This window comes from Diceros bicornis, chromosome 9 (genome assembly GCF_020826845.1).
Source record: "Diceros bicornis minor isolate mBicDic1 chromosome 9, mDicBic1.mat.cur, whole genome shotgun sequence".
Lineage (NCBI taxonomy): Eukaryota > Metazoa > Chordata > Mammalia > Perissodactyla > Rhinocerotidae > Diceros > Diceros bicornis.
The window spans coordinates 27,854,628-27,881,854 of NC_080748.1; the positions used below are offsets into that span (position 1 = coordinate 27,854,628).

Sequence of the window (27,227 nt, forward strand, 5' to 3'; positions counted from 1 at the left end):
AATTCAACATCTTTTTATGATAAGTTGGGTATGAAAAGAATGTACCTCAACATGATAAAGGCCATATATGACAAGCCCACAGCTATGGGGAAAAGCTGAAAACTTTTCCTCAAAGGTCAGAAACAAGACAAGGATGCCAATTCTCACCACTTATTCAACATACTACTGGAAGGTGTAGCCACAGCAATTAGGCAAGAAAAAGAAATAAAAGGCATCCAAATTGGAAAGGAAGTAAAACTTTCCTATTTGCAGGTGATGTAATATTATGTAGAGAAAACCCTAAAGACTCCACCAAAAACCTGTTAGAACTAATAAATGAATTCAGTAAAGTTGCAGACAGAAAATCAATATACAAAAATTAGTTTTGTTTCTTTACGTTAACAATGAACAATCAGAAAGAGAAATTAAGAAAATAATTCCATTTACAGTAGCATCAAAAAGAATAAAATATTTAGGAATGAATTTAACCAAGAAGGTGAAAGATCTCTACACTGAAGACTGTAAAACGTTGATGAAAGAAATTGAAGAAGACACAAATAAATGGAACGATATTCTGTGTTCACCCATTGGAAGGATTATTAATGTTAAAATGGCAGTACTACCCGAAGTGGTCTACAGATTTATTGCAATACCTATCAAAATTTCAATGCATTTTTCACAGAAATAACATAACATTCCTAAAATTCATATGGAACCACAAAAGACCCTGAATAGCCAAAGTAATCTTGAGAATGAGCAAAGGTGGAGGCATCATACTTCCTGATTTCAAACTATTTTACAAAGCTATTTAAAAAGTATGGTACTGGCATAAAAACAGATACATAGATCAATGGAAAAAAATATAAACCTAGAAATAAACCCATGTGTATATTGTCAATTAATTTTCAACAAAAGAACCAAGAATATACAGTAGGGAAAGGATAGTCTCTTCAGTAAAGGGTGTTGGGAAGACGGGATATCCACATGCAAAAGAATGAAATTGACCCCCTATGTTACACCATACACAAAAATAAACTCAGAATGGATTAAGACTTGAACATATGACCTGACACCATAAAATTCCTAGAAGAAAACAGGGGTAAGATCCTAGACATTGGTTTTGGCAATGATTTTTTTGGATTTGATGCCAAAAGCAAAGGCAACAAAAACAAAAGTAAATAAGGGGGACTACATCAGACTAGAAAGCTGCACAGTAAAGGAAACCATCAACAAAATGAAAAGGCAACCTATGGAATAGAAGAGAATATTTTTGCAAACCACATATGCAGTAAGGGGTTAATATCTAAAGTGTACAAGGAACACATACAACTCAATAGCAAAAAGCCAAATAACGCAATTGAAAAATGGGTACAGAACCTGAACAGACATTTTTCCAAAGAAGACATGTGAATGGCAAACAGGTACATGAAAAGGTACTCAACATCAGTAATCATCAGAGAAATGCAAATTAAAACCACAATGAGGGGCCGGCCCTGTGGCTTAGCGGTTAAGTGTGCACGCTCCGGTTAAGTGTGCACGCTCCGCTACTGGCAGCCTGAGTTTGGATCCTCGGCGCGCCCTGACGCACCTCTTCTTCGGCCATGCTGTTGCCACGTCCCACATACAGCAGCTAGAAGGATATGCAACTATGACATACAACTATCTACTGGGGCTTTGGGGAAAAAAAGGAGGAGGATTGGCAATAGATGTTAGCTCAGAACCAGTCTTCCTCAGCAAAAAGAGGAGGATTAGCATGGATTTTAGCTCAGGGCTGATCTTCCTCACACACACACAAAAAACACCACAATGAGCTATCACCTCACACCTGTTAGAATGGCTGTTAATCAAAAAGAAAAGATATAACAAATGCTGACAAGGATGTGGAGAAATAGGAACCCTTGTACACTATTGGTGAGAATGTAAACTGGTACAACCACTATGGAAAACAGTATGGAGGTTCCTCAAGAAATTAAAAACAGAACTACCATATGATCCAGCAGTATCGCTGCTGGGTATGTATCCAAAGGAAATGAAATCATTATCTGGAAGAGATGTCTGTACTCCTGTGTTCATTGCAGCATTATTCACAATAGCCAAGGTATGGAAACAGCCTACATGTCTATCAACAGACAAATGGATAAAGAAAATGTATATATGTATGCATATGTGTGTATATATATATATACACACACACACACATATGAATATTATTCAGCCTTAAAAAAGAAATAAATCCTACTAGTTGTGACAAGGGTGAACCTGAAAGGTGTTATGCTAAGTGAAATAAGCCAGACAGAGAAAGACAAATACTGCATGGTATCACTTATATGTGGAATCTACAAAAAAAAAAAAATGGTGAGCTCAGAAAGAGGGAGTAGAATGGTGGTTGCCAGGGGCTTGGAGGGTGGGGCAAATGGGGAGAGGTGGTAAATGGGTACAAACTTTCAATTGTAACTTGAATAAGGTCTGAGGATCTAATGTATAACATGGTGTCTGTAGTTGCTAATACTTTATTTTATAATTGAAATTTGCTAAGAGAGTAGAACTTGTGTTGTCACCCTCCACCCCCAAAAAGGGTAAATATGTCAGGTGATATGTGTGTCAATTAACTGGATGATGGGAATCTTTTCACAATGTGTACATAGGTCAAATCATTACATTGTACACTTTAAATATATTGCAGTTTTGTCAATTATACCTCAGTAAAGCTGAAAATATAAATAAATAATGTTGGATGAAGAAATACTTTAAAAAAATTAACCTTTATTTTTATTTCGAAATAATTATGGATTGGCATGCAGTTGTAAGAAATAATACAGAGAGATCTTGTGTACCTTCCTAGTTTCCCCAATGGTTAACACCTTGCAAAACTATAGTATAGTAGCATGACTAAGATATTGATATTGATAAAGTGAAGATATAAAAAATTTCCTACCACAAAGATCCCTCCTCTTGCCCTTTTATAGCCACACTCACCTCTCACCCCCATCACCACCCCATCCCTGACCTCTAGCAATCACTAATCTGGTCTCCATTTCTGTAATTTTGTCATGTCAAAAATTATGTAAATGGAACCATACTGTGTGTAACCTTTTGGGATTGGCTTTTTTTTGCTCAGCATAATTCCTGAAGATTCATCCAAGTTGTTGCATGTACTAATAGTTCATTCCTGTTTTATTGTTGAGCAGTAGTCCCTGGTATAGATGTACCACAGTTAGTTTGTTTAACCATTTACCTGTAGAAGAGTTTCTAGGTTGCTTCCAGCTTTTTTCTATTACAAGTAAAGCTGCTCCGCATATTCGTGGCCAGGTTTCATTTCTCTCTGATAAATACCAGGAGTGCAATTGCTAGTCTGGTAGTTGAATGTTCAGTTTTTTAAGTAATTGCCAGATTATTATCCAGATTGGCTATGCCATTTTACATCTCTACCAGCAATGTGTAAGAGTAGTTTCTCTGCATCCTTGACAGCATTTAGTGTTATCACTATTTTTTATTTTAGCCTTTCTGATAGGTGTGTAGTAATATCTCATTGTGGTTTTAATTTGCCTTTCCCTAATGGCTAATGATGTTCATCATCTTTTGTGTGCTTGTTGCCATCTGTATATCCTCTTTTGTGAAATGTCTCTTCATGTCTTTTGCCCATTTTCTAATTGGATTGTTTGGTTTTTACAATATTAAGTGTCGAGGGTTCTTTACAGATTCTAGATAATAGTTTTTTGTTACATATGTGGTTTGGAGTATTTTCTCCCAGTCTGTAGCTTATCTTTTCATCCTATCAAAAGGATCTTTTGCAGAGCAAAAGTTTTAAATTTTGATGAAGTTCAATTTATCAATTTTTCTTTTATAGATTGTGCTTTTAGTGTCCAGTTTAAGAACTCTTTACCTAGCTCTGGATCCTGAAGATTTTCCTCTGTTTTTTCCTAAAAGTCTTATAGTTTTATGTTTTACATGTTAAGTCTGTGATCTATTTTGAGCCAATTTTTGATAAGGTGAATGATATACTTTTGTATATATTACTATTCTTAATCAATACTTAGTCCATATTTTATATGGCCAGTAGTTTTAAGATTGAGTAATTAGTAGAGTAATCTTACTGTCTTCTCTTCATTTTGAGTCTTAGTTCATTTAGTATTAAAAAAGTGCCACATTGATAGATAGGAGAGATCAATGGCCCATATTTGTGATAAAGGATTTACAGATGGCTATGCCTCTAAACTAATAAATAAGTCCAATAAATATTGAATACTACTATATACTGGGCCTTAATATGCGTATTGAAATGTGGCCTGTGTCCTTGAGAGCTTATAGTTTGATGAGGAGATTAGAGACGAAACTCATTCATTTCGATGTGCTATGTTCAGAGTTGGCGTCCATTTAGTATGATGGCTGAGAACCCAGGCTCTGGATTGCGTCAACTTGGGATGGAGTCCTGGCTCTCCCACATTCGGTCTGAGTAAGATAACCTTGCTAGTTCTTCATTTCTTTACTTATAATATGTACATTATAAGGCTGTTGTGAGGATTGGACAATACATGTAAAGCTCTTATCATAAGTGTCTGGCACAGAGTAAGGACTTAATGAATGTTAGCTGCTATGGCGATGGTAAAGGTAGAGGTAGGGGTACTGATCAATGTAGTCAAAGGATGGTGTTGCAATACAGAGAAGGGCACTTATACCAGACACAAATACTTCTAAATTGAATCTTAAAGGATGACTAAGAATTAGCTAGAAAAAGGAAGGAAGGGAAAGCATTCAGGACAAATGGAAGAGCATGAACAAAGTTATAGAAGCATGAAAGACTGTGTATAAGTGTACTTAAAGTAGCAATTGGAAAGTGAGAGAGTGCTGATGAGGCTGGAGAGGTAGGCAAGGGCCAGGTCATGGAAGGCATTGGCCATTTTTCTAAGCAAAAGGGAGTCATTGAAGAGCTTAAGAGAAGAGAATGGCATGGTCGCATTTGCATTCTAGCTAGCTCACTCTGCAGAGTGAAGGATGCTTTCAAGTGGAAGATATAACTGGATGACGCTTTTTAATAGTTCAGTTGAGAAATAAAGGCCAGAATCAGGGCCATAGTAATTGACAGTGGAATGTCATTCTTGTCCTTATTTTCTGTTTAATACACTCCGGTTCAATCTGGAGCTTCAATTGGAGAAGCAGGCTAGCCTCAGGTTGTAGAGTGTGTGAGAGCAGAAGTCTTGTGTATGAGGACTCTAAGAAGCCCTATCCAAGACTGGCTGTAGTTCCTCTGGCTCAGGCTACTAGGACTGAGTGCTTCCTTCTGTTCATCTAGGCTAGACATAATTTCTTACGATCATCTAAGTCAGCTATATCCACCTAGTAGCAAACTCAGTTTTTTTTTAATGCATCAAGGTGAAAGGAGAATGGATAAAGCAGAGGGAAAAAATTACCAAGAAGTATATCTAAGAAAAAGGAATTTGATTCCAACCTACATTTGCTAAAATCTCTATTTTATTCATCTATTTTTCCCTCCTTATTTATGAAGGTTTAAAAAAGTTAAGCATGATTTTCTTCTTAAATAAAGCTAAAAAGTAAAAAAAATAAAGAATTCGTATTCGCTATTTTATATTCTTCTGCGCCATTTCATTTACTGCTGTGAGAAATAGACCTCTAGTTGTTCAAATTTCCCACAGTGCAAATCCTGTGGAAAGGAGCTGCATCCATTTTGTAGACTCTATGTTTGAATGTTTGAAAGCACAGCTAATTAAAAATAAATGAAAAGAGTAAATTAATGTTTTTGCGTGTTGTAAAGGACAGTGCTATTTCTGTTTGTGTGTGTGTGTGTATTAACAGCTTTTGTGATATAATTTACATGCCATACAGTTCACCCATTTAAAGTGTGCAATTTAATGGTGGTTTGTTTCTTTAACAGGGAAAAAAAGATGTGACCCAGATATTTAACAACATCCTGAGAAGACAGATAGGCACTCGGAGTCCTACTGTGGAGTACATTAGTGCTCATCCTCATATCCTCTTTATGCTCCTCAAAGGGTACGTGCATGGTTTCCTTTAAAGTAGGTTTGAGTTTAGAATAGTTGTTAGAAGTATATAGCATTCACCTCCTTTGAGATATATGATGGGTTCTCTTTTGAAATCATAGTAAAGGTATTTGCCATTCTTGAGGTCAACGCTCCAAATCTATGTCGCCATGATTACTTAGGCCGCAGCAAAATCTTTTCTTTGCATCTTTTATGTTTCTAAATAAAGTTCCTTCCATTTACTGCCTCTCTTTCCTCCACTTTCCTCGTATCTGTCTCTTCCTATTCTATTATTGCTTGTCGTTTCCCAGTCTGCCCTTTTCCTAGCTGCGCGAGTACCCTTTTCCTGTTTGCATGAGACCGAATCCCTTCGTTACACACACACACACACACACACACACACACACACACACAATTCTTTCAATGACTAACATCTGCCAAGATGACATGCTTCCACGTGGGGATAGAGTAAATAATACTGTATGTATATGGGACCATAGGGCAACTGAAAAACTAAAGTCTAGCCAGGTAGTAGAATCCCTGATTATTACTTTTTATGGATACTCATTTATAAATGTTTCTTGGACATTTTGAGGCCTCTAACTCCTGAAGGCTGGAGATCTGGATGTAGTAAGACTTGGGGACAGCAGACTATCTTCTTCCTCCCCTTCCCTATCTTTCTACTCTACCATCTCAAACCTAGTGTGATGTTCCATACCTAGTCCATCTCGTCTGTGTTCAGTTTCCAAATACTCTGATACATTTTAAATGTTTAATTATATCAAAGTAATACATACCATGTAGTTTAAAAATAAGATATATCAACAAACAGCACCTCTTTGCTTCTTCCTTCTCTATTCCTCAGTTGCATTGCCCAAAGACAACCACTTTCATCTTTTTTATTTGTTCTTCTGGTGTTTACCTGTGTATTACAAATAATAGGCTTATACTAATCTTTTGATTTACCAATTTTAAAAACTATCTTTTGAGTTTCTCATAGACTAGATGATAATTTGGTTTTTTCACCACCACAACTACTCCATTTTCCTTTCCCTTATCCTCCCAATATACTTATTGCAATTTTTTATTTTATAAAAAAATCACAATAAAATTATTGTCTATGTAATTATTCATTGTTGAACAAAGTAGTGTACTGTGATTCCTTTGTTTTTTAGCACAAAATATTGTTTTTACTGGAGAATTATGTCTTTCAGTTCTGCAAAGGGAAATATACTTGTATCATGTATTAGTTAGGGTGGGCTAATTTTTTTAACAAACCTTAAACTTTATAACAAATAGACCCCAAAATGGAGTGGCTCCACCACAAGATAAGTTTATTTCTCATGTAATAGTGCAGAGCAGATGTTCTAGGTCAGCAGAGATTCTTTCAACATGTGGTTCCTAAGATCGCTTTGTTCATTGCCACTTTGGCCCACAGGAAGGCAAAAATACATGGGAGAATTTATGAGCCAGGCCTGGAAATGGCTCACATCACTCCTACTCATGTTCCGTTTGAGAGCACTTAGTCACTTGGCCCCTTAATTCTTAAGGGAACCTGAGAAATGTAGTAGGGTGCTCAGGAAGAAGAGAATGGATTTCGGTGGGCAGCTAACATTCTCTGTCACATATCGTTTCTTTGAAAATTTTTTCCCCTTCTATTTTTCTATTCTCACTTTCTAGATCTCCTATTAGTCAGAGTTAACTCTCTGTGATTGATTTCTTATCTCTTCTGTTTTCTGTTTCGTCTTTTTGTTTTACCTGTCAGAAGGTGTTCTTAATTTTATCTTTTGTTGAAGGTAAACTCTACTGAATTTTCATTTCAGCTACTGTATTTTTAATTTATAAGAACTCTTTTTTTGTTCTCTGATTATTCCTTTTTCTGGTCTCTTGCACTTCTTGGCTCTGTGACTTTTGGCAAGTCACTGCATCTTTCCAAGCCTCAGTTTCCTTATGTGTAAAATAAGAATAAAATTTATAATATTATCTTCACACTAAAATAATATTGCATTATATACCATTGACTATGCATTGTTAGACAGACCCGTGTTCTTAGTCAGGATTCTGCTACTTAATTACTGTAAGACCTTGAGCAAGTTACCTAACTTCCTTAAGTCTTGGTTTCTTCATTGCGATATGGAGACAATAATAATAACTATTTCAGTAGGTTGCTATGATTCTTCAAAGAGATAATGCTTGCAAAGCACAGACCTAGCATATGATAATCAGTAATTGTTAATCTAAGAAATTATTATCCTTATCCCTCTTAAGAGCTACAATTCACATTGAAATATATGTACTATTTTAAATAACTATAATTAAGTACTATTTTAAATAACTATAATTAAGGTCATATATAAGTGTCAGAATAATATAATAAAGGAAAGTTCTCATTTCCAGCTCAGGTGGATCTGCAAGATTTAATGGACCCACTGAGATATCATCTGCACAGCTGTTCATTGGTGGATAAGGCCAAAATGATCAATTTGGACCTACTTCTAGAGATTCTAAAATGTTAAGCTAAAAGCATTTGGCATTACCTTGTGGGAAATGGGGATCCACTGAAGAGCTTTAGGAGAGGAAGATTTGTGTTTCAGGAAGTGGAGATAAATTAATAGTCATTTAAATTTAGTTTGTAAATAAATGATCCCTTGAGAATGCTGAAATTTATTGTACTAAAAATAAACTGGAAGTCATATCAGCTGATGGAGAAGAGTAGTGATTTGGATGATCTAGAACAGTATCTTCCACTGTGGGCTCACTGTTGAAGGGATGCATGCAACTCCATGAGCTTCATTCCCAGAGAGGGAGTTATTAGTGTGGAGGATCTCCTGTAGCTGTTGTCATTGAATAGCAGTCGGGTAACGGCAACTGCCTTGTATTTACTTTGTGCAAAGAGGCATACTAGGTACAAGTGGCTCTGCTAAAGACATGGATTTGGTATCTTCTTAACAAGGAAATTATAAACATATAGCAGTTAATACTCTTAAACTTTAAGAATTCAGATTAATGAAGAGGAAAGGCAATCTAGTAAATTACAAAGTAAGCTGTAGGGTAATTTAAAATTAATTTCATTCCTTTTATATTTTGTAGAATGATATACATTTTATACATTTATACATTGTATATACTTTGTGGAAGATAAAAACATTTAGCTTAATTGGATATTTATTTTTAAAATTAAGTTGGTGAAGAATGACAACTACATTGAAGAAAACTTCATTTTCTCAATCTAGAATAATGAGACAGAAGATAAACAACTAATTCTAATTGTTATTTATTAATAATTTAACTGCTGGGACATATTTACAGATCTATAGCAAGCCTTTTTTATTTGTGATGTGCACAGGATTCATTAATGTGTAATTGTCCATGGTTTCTCCCCCTCCCCCATCTTTCAGTAGAGCAAATTGAGAAAAGAGCTGGTGATTGGAAGCCAGGCAGGGGAACTAGACTAAGCTGGAGATTATGTCCACTTGCACAAACAAGACTTGGAGATGAGGAGGAAGGAATCAGAGGGAGACAACCCACCAGTGTCAGGAGAAGGTTTTGGAGATTTAATAGTGGGAGGCTCCAAAGTGGCTGCAAGTGAACTGGAGGAGAGAAGGGAGTTTTTGTGATGCTGTAGCTTATAAATTGATATTTTTGAGAGACATATAAAAACTGGAATCTCTTTTGATGACTTTTTACTGCTGGATTATGTTTATTTATATGTGACTCTGTAAAATTTGTGGAGCCTTGGCTTTTTTGAAATTAGGATTATGTATAAAGTTTACTGAGTATGAATAATCAGTGTATCTTTATGTATCTTTATTATATCTTTAGTTATTTGAAAATGTGCCTCTGACCTATTTGATGGTAAATGTTCTGTTCTTATACAAATTATTTGATGGTTACTGTTCTTATACAAATTATTAGATGCAATGGGTCATTCAGTTTCTAAACAAACTATTAAATTGTTGTAAGTAGAAATCTTCCTTATATTTGAAATGCAAACTTTTCTATTTATCACCTGTATTTACCAGTGATCCTATTTTAATGGATAATTTGTAATAAATAATTATATGTCATTTTTTCTGTATTTAAGAAAAAAACTTAAATAGCTTTGTTCATTTTTCTAATATGTAGAGAAAATAATTTTGAATTGTTTAATTAAAAAGCCACTTTCTTAATATACAGATTTCTATTCTGACTCTATTTTCATGTAATTATAGCACACAATAGAGAAATATGAATTGTTTATTTTAAGCATAACTCCCTCAAATCTGATTCGTTAGGAAAGTTTTATAAAATGTCTTTTCATTTCTTCTGAAAAGTTAATATTTAGTTTAGTTTGTAAGGCTACAAACTAAGTTTGAAAGCTTTTTACCATTTTAAACTAAGTTTGTAAGGTTTCCTACCATTTTACAGTTGAAGAAATTAAAACTTAGAGTAAGGCTATTGCTCAAGGTTATGCAGCTAATAAGTAACAGAGCCAAGTTTTCAATCCAGATCCATTTCTAAATTCCATGTTTTTTTACCATTAATATATCCTTAATAAGATTTGAGGACCATTCAGATGTGAAGGGAGAGGAAGTTATAGAAGTCCCTGAGGACAGGGTAGACAACAAGAAGTCCTAAATAGAATAGTTGCACCAGAATCCACTTTACCTGTCACCATTTTCTAGTTTAGCTTGAAATGCTAGAGATTTAGCCCTTTGTTAAAGGTTAGCATTTTCACTGAATTATCTCTTGTCAAGTTACTTAAAAACTTAGGACATAACTTGATTGGTGCATTCATACATCAAACAATGATGTTGTTTAGGAATATGATAGTAGCATGCTATATTGAACCTAAGTCTAACCATAAAGGCTGTTTAAGATAGAAATAAATTGATACTTATCCGTCAAAGAGAATCATCTGGATATGGGATTCAAAACATAGTATAAAGGATTTGGAACCCACATTTTATGAAAAAATTATAAGTAAAGACATTCTCTAGATGAACTTTTCTCCTGGCCCAGGCAAGTGACATTCCAGGACACTGAGAGAACTTGAGGATGACGTCACTAAACAAACTCCTCTCAGTAATCTGTAAAGAATCATGGCCAATAGAAGATGTTCCAGAAGTCTAATATTAAAATCATAAATTTATCCCAATAGGAGAATTTTTATAATTTTTATTATAATTTTTTATTACAAACATTTTCAACCATATACAAAAGTAGAAAGTACAAAGAAACCCTATGTACCCATCACCCAACCTTAACAACCATCAATATTTTGCTGTGTTTGTTTCATCTATCTCCCCAATACCTCTTCCTTTTTTTTTTTTTTTTTTTTGGCTGGAGTATGTTATTTCAGGTAGGAGGCTCCTTTCCACATTTCTTGTAAGGCAGATCTGGTGGCAATGAACTCCCTCAGCTTTTGTCTGTCGAAAAAGTCTTTTTTTCTCCTTCATATGTGAAGGATAACTTTGCTGGATAGACTGTTCTTGGGTGATAGTTTTTGTCTTTAAATATTTTGAATATATCATTCCCCTCTCTCCTAGCCTTGAGAGTTTCTGCTGAGAAATCTGCTGATAGCCTAATGGGGGTTCCTTTGTAAGTTGTTTTCTTCTCTCTGGCCACCCTTAATATTCTTTCTTTGTCATTGGCTTTTGACAGTTTTAATATAATATGCCTTGGAGAAGGTCCTTTTGTGTTGAGATAATTAGGAGTTTTGTTAGCTTCATGTACTTGTATATCCAGTACCTTCCCTAGGTTTGGGAAGTTCTCAGCTATTATTTCTTTGAATAAGCTCTCTGTTCCTTTCTCCTTCTTTTCCTTCTGGGATACCCATTATCCTTATGTTGCTTTTCCTAATTGAGTCTGATATTTCTTGTAGAATTTCTTCATTTTTTAAAAATCTTAGTTCTCTCTCTTCTTCTACCTGAATCATGTCTAGATTTCTATCTTTGAGCTTGCTAATTTTCTCTTTCATATGGTCTGCTCTACTTCCAGTGCTTTATACTTTATTTTTCATCTCACTGTGTTCTTCATCTCCAGAATTTCTGTTTGGTTTTTTTTAGAGTTTTAGTCTCTGTGGTGAAGTACTCCCTCTGTTCATTAATTTTCTTCCTGAGATCATTGAACTGTCTGAGTTTTCCTGTAACTTGTTGAGTTTTTTCATGACAGCTATTTTAATTCTCTGTCAGTTAGATGGTAATCTTCTGTGACTTCAAGTTTGGTTTCTAGAGAGTTGTCATTTCTTTCTGTTCTGCCATGTTACTGTACTTCTTCATGGAGCTTGATGAATTGATCCTCTGCCAGTGCATTTGTGGTAGTAAATACCTTTTTGATTTGGGGTATGCATTGGTTACTTTGATGTTGAGCTGCTTCTGGTTGTATCTGAGAGCCTGCACTTTCCACCCTCCACTACCTCTACCAGAGGCATTGTCAGTGCCCTCTTTGTGCTGCTTGTGCCTCTGAGGTTGCTGGTGCCTTACTGCTTACAATGTCACTGCAGTCTCAAGTGTCACCAGCAGAGTCACCAGGCTGCAATCACTTCTGCTGCTTCCAGGGTCACCTGGATCTCATGTTCCCCAATTGGCTCTCCACAGGGTGTTCACGGGCTCAGGTGCTGCTGTCCCGTGTTCCACCTGCGCTGTTGCTCCTGGGTTATGTAGGGGTGCTGGCAGCACCATTGCCCTGAGCACTGGGTTCGTGGGTGTCACTGTCACTGCCGGGGACCCAGGGTCTTGTATGCAGCCCCTCCTGTTGATAGATTGGCTGAGTAGTTTAAAGCAAATCTCAGACCTCGTGTAATATATTCATATCAACCCTAAGCACTTTAATATGCATCTGAAAAATAAAAAGATAATTTTTACATGACCACAATATAATTACTGCACTTAAAAATTGACAATAATTCTTTAATAACTAATACCCAGTCTGTACTCAAATTTCCTTAATTGCCCCCAGAAAATTTCATAGTTGGTTTGTTCAAATAAGGATCCTAACAAGGTCCACTTATTATATTTGGTTGTAATGTCACTTAAGTCTTTTTTAAGCCACTTTTCATTTAGAGTAGTACCCTCTCCCCTTTTTATGCCATTGACTTGTTCAAAAACTGAGTCAGTTATCCTACAGAATATCCTCCATTCTAGATTTGTCAGATTGCTTCCTAATAGTGTCATTTAACTTGTTCCATTATCACCTATATTTCTAGATTGGAAGTTATATTTAAAGTCTTGATTAGATTCAGATTAAATTTTATTTTGGCAATCATGTTTTGTAGGTGGTGCTGTGTAGTTTGTATTTCACCACATCAGGAGACATACATTTCATAATGCTAAGATTGAGCAATGGGTTCAGATGGTGACAGCCTAATTCATTATAAAGTTCCCCATCAACTACACTTAATTGTTTTACCATCCATTGATGAACATTGATTCAGTCATTTTATTAGGGGTTACAAAAAGGTTGATTTTCTGATTTTATCATTCCTTGCATATTTATTGACTGGAGTAGTTTTATAGAGAATAACTTTCCCTCATCCACCACAATTTAATTACAATTTATACCAGAGAGGAACAATAAATGCCTAGTTCTTTCCCTTTAATTATCAGTTTAGAGAGTAATAAGTTGTTACCCTAGGAACTTCCATTGGTGTCCAATGAGTATTATTTATCTCTCTCTCTCTCCCCCTGGTCTTCTCCCTCTCCCCCTCTCCCCCTTCCCCTTCCTCCTTCTTCCTCTCTCCTTCTCCCCCCAACCCTGTATCGCTTATGAACTAGTGGGTTTAATATTTTCCATACGTCTTATATAGTTGCACACATTTTTCTTTTTGGTGCTCAGTTGTGTATCTGTGGCCTCTTCAAGTTGACCCATGTCCATTTGATATCACCTGCATTAGTTTGTGAGAGTTTCCTTGCTTTCTGGCACAAGATATACCAGGCCCATCTTGTACATTTTTAACACAGACCTGGAATCAGCCATTTCTACCAAGGACCCTTGTTCCTTTTAATGAGGAATGGTTCTTAGAGGCTATAATCTGAATGCTGGGGGTGCTCATTGGTATTGGATTGTTTATGCCTCTAGCCATTTTCAATGGACAGAGTTAGCTCATTATTTTTAAAGTATGCAAATGTTTATAGATTAGAGGCAAAACTTTTTGACTGTATTGAGGAGGCCAAATGTTTTTTGAATGGCATTTTATAAAATGTTTTCAAGTACTGGCTGACTTTGTTTTCTTCCATCAATAACAACAGTTATTTTCCCCCTTACATAATATAATCTGTGTTCTTAAATTGAGATATTCTCACACAAGATCTTTCTTGTAACCATTTTCAATGTAATGTTTACTGTAGCTGACTGCTAGATGAGATAATTGCTCTTACATTTTAGCTTTCATTAAATTTGAAAGGGCTCTTATATGCTGTTATTATTTGAATAAGCATGCATATGTAATAGTGTACCTTATCCACACCCAAACAGTTAATTATAGTCCAGACTATATGATCCAAGCTATAAATCAGAAGGAAGATATGATTCAGTTCTTATTCAATTCAGTAGCGATTCAACATTCATCAGATTAACCTTCATTGGCAACCTGCCATTAAGTTAGTCGTTGTGGAGAACATAGTGATTCGTCATGGTCCCTGGCCTCGGGAACCTAGAATAGAATAAATGAGATAAATATTGATTCTTTACCAAACCCAAGGATATTAATGTTATTGGGATTTGAAACTTAAGATAGGCTTAACTTATGGAGCACGTCTTTATACAGTAGGCAACAAACTATCAAAAGTCAATATTCTAGAGGGTAGGCAGATTGAAATGATATATGTGAATTATAGATCCCTTAAAGGGTACTGAGGAATATTAGGAATTTCCGTATATATCCCAATGCACTCCTAACTTTAAGAAGTTGTCATTTCAGAGAATGATATTTCCACTCTTGGGCACAAGCTACTGGGATGGAATAAGTATTCTGACCCAGAGGAGTATTTTTTTAAATAATATCTTGGTTCTCAAGAATAGATAGTCAGTGCATCACAGATGGTTCCAATAAAATTTACCAAATGCAAGGAAAAAGAGAAGTAATTATACACAAAAGTTGGAATAGAAACTTTTTATGGATAGTCTCAGTTTGGAAGTTGAGTTAAGAAATGAGAAAACATTGGCTAGAGATCATACAGGTTTTTGTATAAGCCAAAGTTTGTGTCTCATTAGAGTCCTCTAGTTTTAAGAATTTTAGTCAGAGTTTGCAATTCATTAAATTCATTGTATGCTTACTTTGTGAAAAACATTACACTAGGCTCTCTTTGGAGATTAGGGTGTGGGTGGAGGGAGGTAAAAATAAATAAGACATAGATGCTATGTGGAGATGGGGGTAGAGGAGGAAAGGAGAAGGTAACAGGATGAGTAAAACATATCCCCAGCAATTAAATTGTTTGTAATAACGTGAAGAAAACAGATTTATAACAACTTATTATGATGTAACATAATACAGAAAGAAAAAGGTGCTAAAGTGGAATTACAGACAAGCTGTTGTAGGAATATGGAGGAGGGAGAGAATAATTCTGAATGGTGGGTGATTAGGAATGACTTCAAGAAGGAAGTGGCATTTGAACTAAACCTTGAAAGATGAGAGAGAATCTTAGAGGTAGAAACGTAAGGAGAAGGGCATTCTAGGTTAAGAGAATGACATACTCCAAGGAATTGGGGAATATGATGGAGATGAAATTGAAAAGTTAAGTTTAGGGCAAAATTATGAATGTTCATAAATATCTTACTAATAAGTCTGAGTTTTAATTGTCTGTCCCCTAGGTTCTTTCTCTAGGCCAACAGTCTTTATTTTATATTTTCTTAAGTACTCTATTAATAAATGACATTGTTTTTCTCTGTCACATTTCAGAAAATATCCTCACTTTATAGCTCTCCATGTTTGTCAGTAGGCTGATTTTCAAATTCTTCTGATAAGAGAAATTGGCATTTTTTAATATTCTGCAAAGAATCATGCCTATCTGAATATATTAGCATTTAATGTTAATTTGAGTTTTTCAGGGACTATTCAAATGATATTTGTGAATATTATTCAGTGTAAAAACAGAATAAAAATGAATAAATGCTACCCTCATCTAATGAATTCACTCAAGTATCTTTCTTTGCTCTTTCCCTGACTGTATTTATAAATTTGATATTACAAAGTAGCCTATTTCCTAACTTGTGGGAAAGAGATTTTATTCTTGAATCTGAATTTCATGTAAATATTACCTTATTATTCTTGAATCCTCAATTTCCCTCACCGCATATTTACTCCCCACCCTACCCCAGCTACAGCACCAACAAGTCCTGTTGACGCTCCTCCTAACAATATCCGTGACCTGCCCACAGTCCTCTGTCCTACCACTACCACCCCAGTTCAAGCCAGTGTCATCTCTAGCTGAGCTTCTCCTCCTCCTACCTAGTCTCCCAGCTTCCACTCAAGCACCTACCTCCCCCGCCCATTCGTCCCTGCTTTACAATAGATTCTCCACAGGTAGCCACCGTGATCTTTTCAAGGCATAGGGTTAGGCCCTGTTAATTTCTTGCTTTAAACTCTCCAAAGGCTTCTACCACACTTAAAATAAAAACCAAGCTCCTTACCTTGGCTCACAAAGCTGTATATGACCTGCTCTTCTCTCCACTCTTGCCTCGTTCACACCGTTTACTACTCTTCCCCCTACATTCCAACCACACTGGCCTTATTTCTCCTCCTCTAACTCCCCAAGCTGGTTCTTGCCTTGGGGTCTTTGCATGGTTAGTTCCCTTTGCCTGGAACGCATAGCCCCTTCCCTGACCACTAAAGTGGAGTAAAGTAAATTAAGTAGTCACACTCTATAATGTACCTATTCTATTGTCTTCAGTTTCATAGCACTTCTCAGTATATGAAATTATCTTTTCATTGTTCCTCCCCACCAGACACAGTCTCACTAAAATATGAACACTGGGAAGGCAATGACCTTGTCGTGCTTACTATTGTGAACCCAGCATCTGGAATAGTGCCAAGCACATCCTTAGATATTCAGTGGGTATTGAATAAATGGTGTTTGAATGAGCTGTGACAAGTGGTATCTATGCTTCTATTAACAGCAGTATTGAAATGGTTCTCTTGATACCATTAATGTTATTTTGTTAATAAGATGACAGAGTTCTCTATTTCTCTCTCGTTTACGCTTTAGATATGAAGCCCCACAGATTGCCTTACGTTGTGGGATTATGCTGAGAGAATGTATTCGACATGAACCACTTGCCAAAATCATCCTCTTTTCTAATCAATTCAGAGATTTCTTTAAGTATGTGGAGTTGTCAACATTTGATATTGCTTCAGATGCCTTTGCTACTTTTAAGGTAATTTTTTTTTTCTTAATCAGCCAGGTCATTTAGTTTCAGCATTTAAAGTCACTTGGCCTCTGAAGAGGCAATTTAATTTTAAAAAGCATAAAATTATATTCTTTAGGCCTGAGCATAGCCAACTGTATATGATATGGATCGTAAAGGGGATTCAGTAAATAGAATGCAATCTATTAGGCCAGTCTGTCACATTATGGAAAAAAACAACTCAAAATACTTGTCATGAACTCATATGAAATGAATTCCAATATTTAAGTGAAAATGAACAAGTAGTGCTCTGTGTATGGCGTGCTTTCATTTATGTTAAAAACAGAGTATAAACTGCCACTTAAGGTGCATGTGCACTGAATACCTCTGGAAGGATATCTGGGAAACAGTAAGAGTAGTTACCTCCAAGGAAAGGAACTGGGTAGTAAAGGAAGATAGAGAATTACATCTTTGAATATGAAAGATATCACATTGTTTTATCAGTCTAATTTTAAATACCCACATGGTAAAATATACGCTAATAATTATAGTTAATTTTTTGTAATCATGTATATATTTATAAACTTATTACCTATTTTGTTATTATATAGGAAATTTAATAACTTAATTTAATAGTCTTTTAAATTTTATTTGTGGTAAAATACACATAAAATTTACCATCTTGACCATTTTTTAGTGTACAGTTCAGTAATGTTAAAGTATATTCGTATTGTTATGCACCCAATCTCCAGAACTTTTTCATCTTGCAAAACTGAAACTCGTATCTTTATACTCATTAAACAACTCTCCATTTCCCCCTCCCTCCACCTCCTGGCAACCGTCATTCTACTTTCTGTTTCTGTGAGTTCGGCCATCAAAAAGAAGTTTAGAGAGCATATTAGAAAATAGCTAGCTAATTTGCAACTAAAATACTAGAACTTATACAAAATGAGGGACGACACCTTCAAGGTTTCTATTTTAGAAAACCATTTACTTATTCTTATGATCCTGCCATTATTTAATATATTTTGAAATTGGTATCAATGTCTGTAGCATGTTCATTTTTCAATAATAGCAAGTCTCTATCCTTTGAGGGCAAATAAAAATTTTGGAAACAGCGAAAAGCTATTTGAGATCCAGGTTAGTGGATAAAGTGGGTGATCAAGTTAGCTAGAACTGTTGTTGTTTTTGATAATGATAATAAAAATAAATTTTAAAATGACTAAAATAGTCTGATTTTCTTCAGTGTCTACCAAATCGGTTCTGAAGGCCATTTTAGAAGAGGAATTCCAAAAACATTTTGAGCTGAAGATGAAATAGCATCATTGAAAAAAATAGGTTTTCAAGTTGATTATAAAATAGGCAAGGCTTATTTAAATGTATATATTCAAATTTGTTTCTTTAAAGGCATTTCAGCAATCCACTTGTTCGTTACATAATTCCAAATTTACTTCTTTCTTTCAGGGTATAAATATGTATTTTTACTTAATTATAATCTATGTATGACTTTATTTTTTATATATTATCTTAAATACATATTTCAACAATGTTGACATAGTTCATATACTAATATTAATATATACTTTAATCTTATTACTTTATGTACATGGTTTAAAAGTTGCCTGTGACCTGGGTGATAAATAGTTCTTTTTAATAGCTCTCTAGCAGTGGACAAAGGTGAAAGCAGTGGTGTTGCTCTGCTGAAAACTACATATTATCTCAGAGACTAGGAATTTACTCAGCCTTTCTGAGAAGGTTCCCTAAGTCTATTAAAAGGTGTGTTAGCTCACGTGGTGGCAGGAAGTGTGTGAGTGTCAGGGAGCAGAAAGAGTCAAGAAGGGGCAGAGATTGGAGTGGAGCAGGAGGAAGGGGGGCCTCAGGAGAAGAAACATGGCCAAGGAAAAGGGATACAGCAGGGTGCAAGTGGAGGCGGGTCCTGCAGGCGGGGCAGTGACGGGGGCTTGCTGTGCCCAAGAGAACGGAACGCTGGTGAGTGACTCTGCCCTGAAGGCAGCCTGGTTAGGGGTAGGCAAGACTGGGTGGCTGCCTGGGACACAGTCCATAAAGGGAACCAAGATACCTCCGGAAATAAAATGAAATGAGGAAAATTGTCTTGACAAGAACTCCTGTCGGGGAGAATCCTATTTGAGGATGACAGTTAACTGTGGCACTTTTGTTTTAACAAACGGGATGTGCAGGTTTGGGAGCAGGGCTGAACTGTCTGAGACAGTAGAGGAAAGGAGCTGCAGTGCCGTCGTTTCCTAAAAGCCTCAGCCAAGCCTGAAATAAATACAGAACCAATCTAGAATCTCAGTTTGAAGAGAGGGCGGTCACCAGCCTGCTTAGGTTTTCTGTCTCCATTCAGTCCTGCCTGCCCCCTAGATTCTCCCTGAGAAAACAGGGAGGAGAGGAAGAGCCCACGCCTGGAAGTCAGGGACAGACCGAAAAGAGCAAGGGAAAGAGAGAAGGGAAGAAAGGGGAAGAGGGGAGTATGAAGAAGACAACGACTAGCGTAGGGAAGAAGAAAACTGGCAAGAACAGCAAAGAGTAAGGGGAAGGAAGGAAAAGAAAGAGAGGAAAGGGTTGGGGACAAACTCTAAGGAGAGTTGACTGGTGGGCGGAGGGAGGGGGAGTGCGGGCAGCAAACATGGACATGTGGTCAGAGTGCTGTGAAACCCACCCCAGGAGCCTCTCCCATTTCACAGGCGACAAGTCTCACTCGGGAAAACAAAATTGTACAGTGGCTACAGATGAACCCCACAAAAGAGTTTATCTAGAGCACATGGTGAGAGAGGCCTTGGTGCATCAGATGTGAGGAATGACATTTAACACAAAGGATGATTCCATTTCTTTCTAGCAAAGTGTCTGTGCCTAAACAACTAATATGTTTTCTGTTAATAGGTACCGTAGTCCTATTTTTTTCCCTTTTCTATGAGATGACTCTTAACTGTCATGGAAACAAGTTAGTTCCTTTTTTAAAAAAACATAAGTAAGATTTCACAAATAATTATAAATATAGAACAAACTTTAATGGAGGGAAAAAGCAAATACAAATCAATATGTATTTTTGAAAATTTCCCCAAAGATTTTTCAACGTTTAATAAACTATACTTGATAATAATATCTTGCTATCATATATTCTGGTCAATTTAATTTTCTGTACAATATTGAATCACAAAAATAAATTATGATGTTCTGATTTGTACTTCAGTGTATTTTCCATTGAACTTAAGTCCTTAAAAATCTAAATAAACAAAAAGTTTTCTAGTATGCTAACAATATTGGAAATGTCAATTTTCTGTATTTTTCCAAAATACTATGGTTAATATATAATGTAACAATGACTGTAAGTCAGCATTTTTTTTAAGTAGCTGGTTTCAAGGGGTTTTGTTGGTTAGTTGGTTGGTTGGTTTGCTTTGGTTTTAGTTTGGTTTTATTTTGGTTTAGGATTTTGTTTTTAACCTCTTAGATTTATCTTTTTTGTTTTGAGCTTCAAGATCATTGTTGCCCAGTTTAATCATTAATGTTTTAACATTATTAGTTTATGTTTTTGTCATGGTATTGTCTACAGATTGTCGTTTTCCAAGAAAGATTCCTTACAGCTACAGTCTCTTTCATCCTTCCCTCCAAGAATCCGCATGATAGAAGTGGTTGCTTCTATACTTAAGACTATGCAAAACTTAGTTCTGTCCAAACAAAATTGTTAGGAGGTAGGATGAAAGAGTGTCTTTATAATAATTTTAAATTCTTTAAAAGTTGAACTTTATTTTTCTTTGAAATTTTTTGCTTTTTCCTTTTTGGGTAGGATCCTAGCTAGGTTTTATTTTTCCACTCAGTTATATGATCTATAATGATGCAGCAATTATGTTTGTCTATGTATTATATGTATATATGCTTGTTTGTATTTATATATATATGGTATAGTCCCTCTAGTTTTGTGCATACATTTATGATGTACATAAATTTGAGGGTATATCTATGAATATACAGTATATACACACTCAAGTATAAGGGTGTATGTGTGTGTGTGAGAGAGAGAGAGAGAGCAAATCATTTATTGGCTATATCCAGCATATACATGAGCTGGAGGAACTCTACCCTACCATATTTTATTTTTGTATTATTGGATTTTTGAGTTATTTCAAGTTTTTTTCCCCTTGGAATTTGAAGGAGCTGCTACTAACAGAACTCCCTTCTAGTTCCTCTTTCTTTGGTATAACACTAATGTACAGTGAATGGAAAACCTTTCCGGGAAGCGCTCCTCTGTGCAGTGCTTGCCTTTGCCATCGTCACTGCGTGTGCAGGCCCTGCAGCTGTGGGAGAGCGCGGGCTTCACCCTCGAGGCTGACACTGGTTGTCATAGGTGGAGAATTCCCACAGGCACAGCAATCCACAGTGTCTGCTGCAGCCCATGGAGAGCACCCCTTTCTAACCTGGGTCAGCTCAGAAAATCACTGATACTGCTCAGGAGATTAGGGAAGGGAGTGTCTGAAAACTAGGCATCCCAAATATCCACTTAGAAAAAGATTAGGAACCCCAAATGATGCTGTGGAACTACCTTGCTCTCTCAGGGGTCCCCTGATAGAGGAACTAGTTTGAATTTTGACTTTGGACAGGCTGGGAATGAATCCCTATAGAAGGTTTTCCCGTTTTAAAATTCCAGTTCCAGAACAGTACTGAATGTCCTACTGGAAAAAAAAGTACCACATTTCCACTGATAGGCCCAAACTTGTGACAATAAGTAATATGAAATGAAATTAATAGCTAGTGTCATTATTTTTGAACTTGAAAATTATAGTGCAAAATGCTTTAAATATTTTACTTTTTATTAAAATAGCAATAGGTGGGTTTTACCATTACTGCTGTCTTCTTTTTCTCTTGAGGTTGTGTTTTGTGTCTTCTATATGCTTTTATGAAGTTTTAATTAAATATGTATTAAAGTATAAGAATTTATTTTGGAAAACTTTAAAATTCTTGTTATGTTTTTAATTAAATTCTGCATAGTACCTAGACAGGGTATTTAGCCTCTAAGTGTATAAAAGGGATTAGGTGAGGCTTGTTTTCTTTCAACATTAGGGTGAATTAAGGGTATAATTTAGGTGTGAGTTGAAGACAGTCAAATGTTCCTTTATGCTTTTGTTGAGTTTTCTGAGTGTTGTGTCTGTAATAAGATCGTGCTACTTGTCTTCAACTTTGAAAGGGTGCATTGTGCTACTTCCTAACTGCACAACATCTCACAGCCAGTAACCTGAGAGCAGGACCAGCCTGAGGTGGCACCACTAAATGTCATTCTTGTGCTTCCCAGCATTCTAGGCACCTCCATTTTAAAAGTGGTTAAGAAAAAACCTAAAGGTTAAAATCCTTGAAAAGCTGTTAACTTGTGAGATATAGTTTTAGGCCATTCAGAATTCTTTATTTTTTATTTTATTTTTTTTGTGAGGAAGATTAGCCCTGAACTAACATCCAATGCCAATCCTCCTCTTTTTGCTGGGGAAGATTGGCCCCGAGCTAACATCTATGCCATCTTCCTCTACTTTATATGGGACGCCGCCACAGCATGACTTGACAAGTGGTGCATTGGTATGCACCCGGCATCCAAACCTGCGAACCCTGGGCCACCAAAGCAGAGCACGCAAACTTAACTGCTATGCCACCAGGCCGGCCCCCAGAATTCTTTTTTTTCAAAAATGATTAGTTATTAATGACCTTTTTAAAAGATCATCATAAACTGTATTTGAATATTTATTATATCATAATCACAGTGCAGAGTTATGGCTTAAAAACATATACTGTAAACTTGTCTCAGGTGCCATTTGTTTTACTAAATTATTTCTATCATAAATCTAACAATAATATGAATTTAAAATACTTTGTTGTTTTTAACTTGAAACAAATGTGTATTTCACATCTCAAACTAAGAATGGAAATAATTTTGTGATGTAAATCAAAATATTCTTCTGAAACTTTTATATAAAAGTTTCAAATTAATGGACTGTAAGACAGATTTTAAAATTTATTAGCTATAATAATTTTGTTTCACTTGGCTGTTCTTTTTCTAGGATTTACTAACAAGACATAAAGTATTGGTAGCAGACTTCTTAGAACAAAATTATGACACAGTAAGTAGAAGTCGTTTTTAAGACTTTACCTCATTCTCTCTTCCTCTCACTCCCTCCCTCCCTCTTAGATCTCTGAGCGCTTACTCCTATTTATGATCCACAGTACAAACCAACCATACACCCAATTTATCTATTACCTGGAAGCCAGGTCATCAGGCTCCCTGACAGGCAGAAACCTTAACTGTCGAACCCGGGGGTTCAGAGTACAATACAGACTTTAGAATCCACTTGCTTGGCTTCAAGACTCAGCTCTGCCTCTTACTAATTGTGTGACCCTGGGCAAGTTACAGCACCTAGTACAAAATGAAGATATTAATAATACCTACCTCATAGGGTTACTGTGAGAATTTAACAAGATTTAAAGTTTTTAGAGTGTACCATGGTAAGCACTCAGTGTTCGTTTTTATCGTTATTACCCTATCCGTAATACCTAACTCAGAGCCATACATCTGGTGGTGTTCCATGAATGTTGAATGGACAGATACAGCCAAAAGCAGCTATGCTTTAAAAACAATAGAAGCGGCATGTTTAAGTAGAACATAGCGCAAACCTAGAAGCAAAACTTTATAAGTTCTGTTCCAGTATTGGTTCTGATGCTCTAGACCAGTGCTGTCCAGTTAGAATATAATGCAAGCCATCATGTAATTTTAAATTTCCTAGTTATCCACACATAAAGATAAAAATAAACAGATGAAATTAATTTTAATAATATTTATAATATGTACTTAATACAGTATATCAAAAATATTTTAATGTACTATCAATATAAAAAATGAGCTATTTTACATTCTTTTTTTATGTGAGTCTTCGAAATCTGGAGTATATTTCACACTTACAGCACATGTCAATTCAGACTAGCCACATTTCGATGCTCGTTAGTCACATGTGGCCCTGTATTGGACAGCACAGCACAGCTCTAGACTGTGACTGAGGAGGACACTCTCTCTTATCATCTTCATCATCATTGTCATCATTATCCTATTGGTGGTAGCACCAACAGCAGAAGTTATTTTTTACTGAGATTTTAGGCATTCTATATGTGTTAGTTAATCTTACTCATCTTTGTTTCCTCATTAGCTAGCACAGAGCCTGACACATAACAGCAACAATGTAATCTGCTATCTTAAAAGAGTACTTTGATGCCCAAACCAAGAAGTTCTAATTGTTTACATATATATATGTAAATCATTATATATATATATATTTGTATATATATTGATTAGTGGATTTTTGGTCTTCATCCATTAAAAGCAAAAGATAATTTTATGTATATATAGTATTTATGATAGTAATGAATAAATTAAGATAAAGTATCCTTATTGGTTGAAAGCTTTTGGTATTGAATTAAATTATATGTATTTACAAAGAGAAATGTATTTTTGATGATGACTTTGTTGCTTCATGCCTTCCCAACAGTATCAAGCAGAGAGTTGGCACATAATAGACATATAATCAATGATGGCCAACAAATACTAATAATAACCCTCAAGAAGTCTCTGAACCATTTCTACCCTAGACACAACTTGCAGTATACTCCTGGACTCTAGGAATATATGGAATACCCTACCTGTCAGTGTCCTTTATCTTCACACATCCAAATCACAGAAATTTAACTATGTCCCTCTTATTCATAAATTATATGCTGGTCTTCCTTTGATTTAAGATTAAGAATTAGCAATATAATCATGAAATCAAAAGTGATTTTCATATTCTAAAATTATCAAGAAAATATCTGTGGGATCAATTGGAGTGTTTTGATCTAAGTGTAAAACCTGAAGGGAGAATAATATTTATCACCAGAGACATCCAAAATCTTCAAAACTAAAAGAAAATGACATATTTTTGTATTTAGGAAATGAGATGTTATTATAGTTTGGTTGTTCGGTAACCGTATATACTAGATGGAATGTTAAAGAAAGACTCATTAGGTGTTACATTTATAATAAATGAAAATGAAAGAGGGTTAAGATAGCTTATGACAAAATCTGTAGTATCTACTACTAATCTTTTCTATAGAACAAGAGGTAAATATGTTATGCAGTAATGCTTTGCGTTCAGGGATAATACACGACAATTTGAGAGACCATGGACTCATTCTCTTTGACGCCTTATTTACCTAATTTTATGTTTATATCTATACCACTGCTTATGTAATTTAGTAGTTTCACAGACATGGAGCCTGCGGCACTGACTGAACACTACTGTGAGAACTCATGCTCCCTCAAACATTTCATACTTCTTCAGTTTCATATTGCTTTAGCAGAAAACCATGAAGCTGGAGCACATGATATGCCTCTAAAATAATGAAACTGGCAGCTTGGGGAATCAATCATACCTTATACATGTATTTACATTTTATAGTTACAATTAAAACTTACCACAAAGTTTGATAAATTTAATGACCCATAAAATCTTCCTTGTGTTTCATGACATTTAGAATAAATAGTAAGTCCTTCACATAAAAGAGTATAATTACTGTGATTTTAATGTGAGCTACATATTTTTGTTTTTGCTTTTCACTTTCTTAATTCTTTATTGGTAATTATCACCAGTTTGCATGGCATGCCCTCATCACACATCTGTACACACATGCACACACACCTTGCACTCAGCCCTCTGAGGACCAGGACTGTTCCACTCTCCTCAGCCCCTGAACTCTTTCTCCTTCAGTTCTCTGCTGAGCTTGCTCCTCCCATCTTAGTGATCTCTGAGTATGTCACATGTGGTGGGAGGTTGACACTGAGCTTCCCCAGCTGCTGGCACTCTGTGTTAAATTGAAGGGCCTAGGTAATGATTGATGACCAGCTTGGGAAACGGGAGCCCCAAGCAGCAGTGTCCCCCAGCTTCTGGGGAGAGTGGAAGTGCACCAGAAAGGCCAGCTGGGATTAGCATGGCCATCATGCGGCATCATGCCCCATTCCTCTACCTGTTCATGCGATGAATTTGATTCTTTTTGGGTTACCAAGTGAAGCCCTAAGTGTGTTATTTTATCTTTTTCCAAATTATTCGTGGGCTAATAACTACCAGCAAGGCTACATAAACGGATTTCTTTAACATGGCATAAAATAAGTTCACTTGCAGCTCATTTAATAGATGAGTTAACACATGTTTTATTCAAAATGATTTATTGGGAAGACTCAATTACTCCATTTTCTACTCTGTTTTTAATTTGCATAACTAAAATAAAAGAGAAGTATGTCTCTTGTATCACTTGACCTCCCTATCCCCTAGTGTTTTTGTGTGTAAACGAGGATGGTAAAATGAGGAAACCTCCCTCTGGACAGTGGTGACCAGCCTAAGGTTAAGCATATCAAGATACAAAGCATAGCAGCTGGGCTGCGCTGGCTGGGAGGTTGGGGATTTACTTCAGAAGCAAGAGAGTAAGCAAACCTAATGCACAGAAATCACTGCTGGTTTTACACTCTAATATTTATTTTCTTTTCATTAGATTTTTGAAGACTATGAGAAATTGCTTCAGTCTGAGAATTATGTGACTAAGAGACAATCTTTAAAGGTAACATCAAATTTCTTTAAGTTAGAGTCGTCATAAGTTGATATCTTATTAGTAAATGATTGGTCTATTAGTGAACAAGTGAATATAGAAAAATTGAAGTATCCCTTTTTTTGTAACTTGAGAAATATGTTTTATGTTATGACTATACCTTATAGCAAAACAATGTAAGTATGATGCCTCAAGTATTTTGTGTTTTTTTTTGGCAAGGAAGATTTGCCCTGGGCTAACATCTGTTGCCCATCTTCCTCTTTTTGCTTGAGGAAGATTAGCCCTGAGCTAACATCTGTACCAGTCTTC

General features: G+C 35.8%; 1 protein-coding gene across 12 annotated transcripts in view; it reads left to right on the forward strand.

Moving 5' to 3' along the window:
• The window catches only part of CAB39L (calcium binding protein 39 like), a 156,075-nt gene that overhangs the window by 91,182 nt on the left and 37,666 nt on the right, over positions 1-27,227 (forward strand). For all 12 annotated transcript variants that reach the window (XM_058548151.1, XM_058548149.1, XM_058548146.1 and 9 more), the window contains 4 exons: positions 5,870-5,988; positions 17,159-17,327; positions 23,357-23,416; positions 26,865-26,930. In XM_058548151.1, coding sequence (XP_058404134.1) covers positions 5,870-5,988; positions 17,159-17,327; positions 23,357-23,416; positions 26,865-26,930 — 414 coding nt within the window. The remainder of the gene's footprint in view (positions 1-5,869; positions 5,989-17,158; positions 17,328-23,356; positions 23,417-26,864; positions 26,931-27,227) is intronic.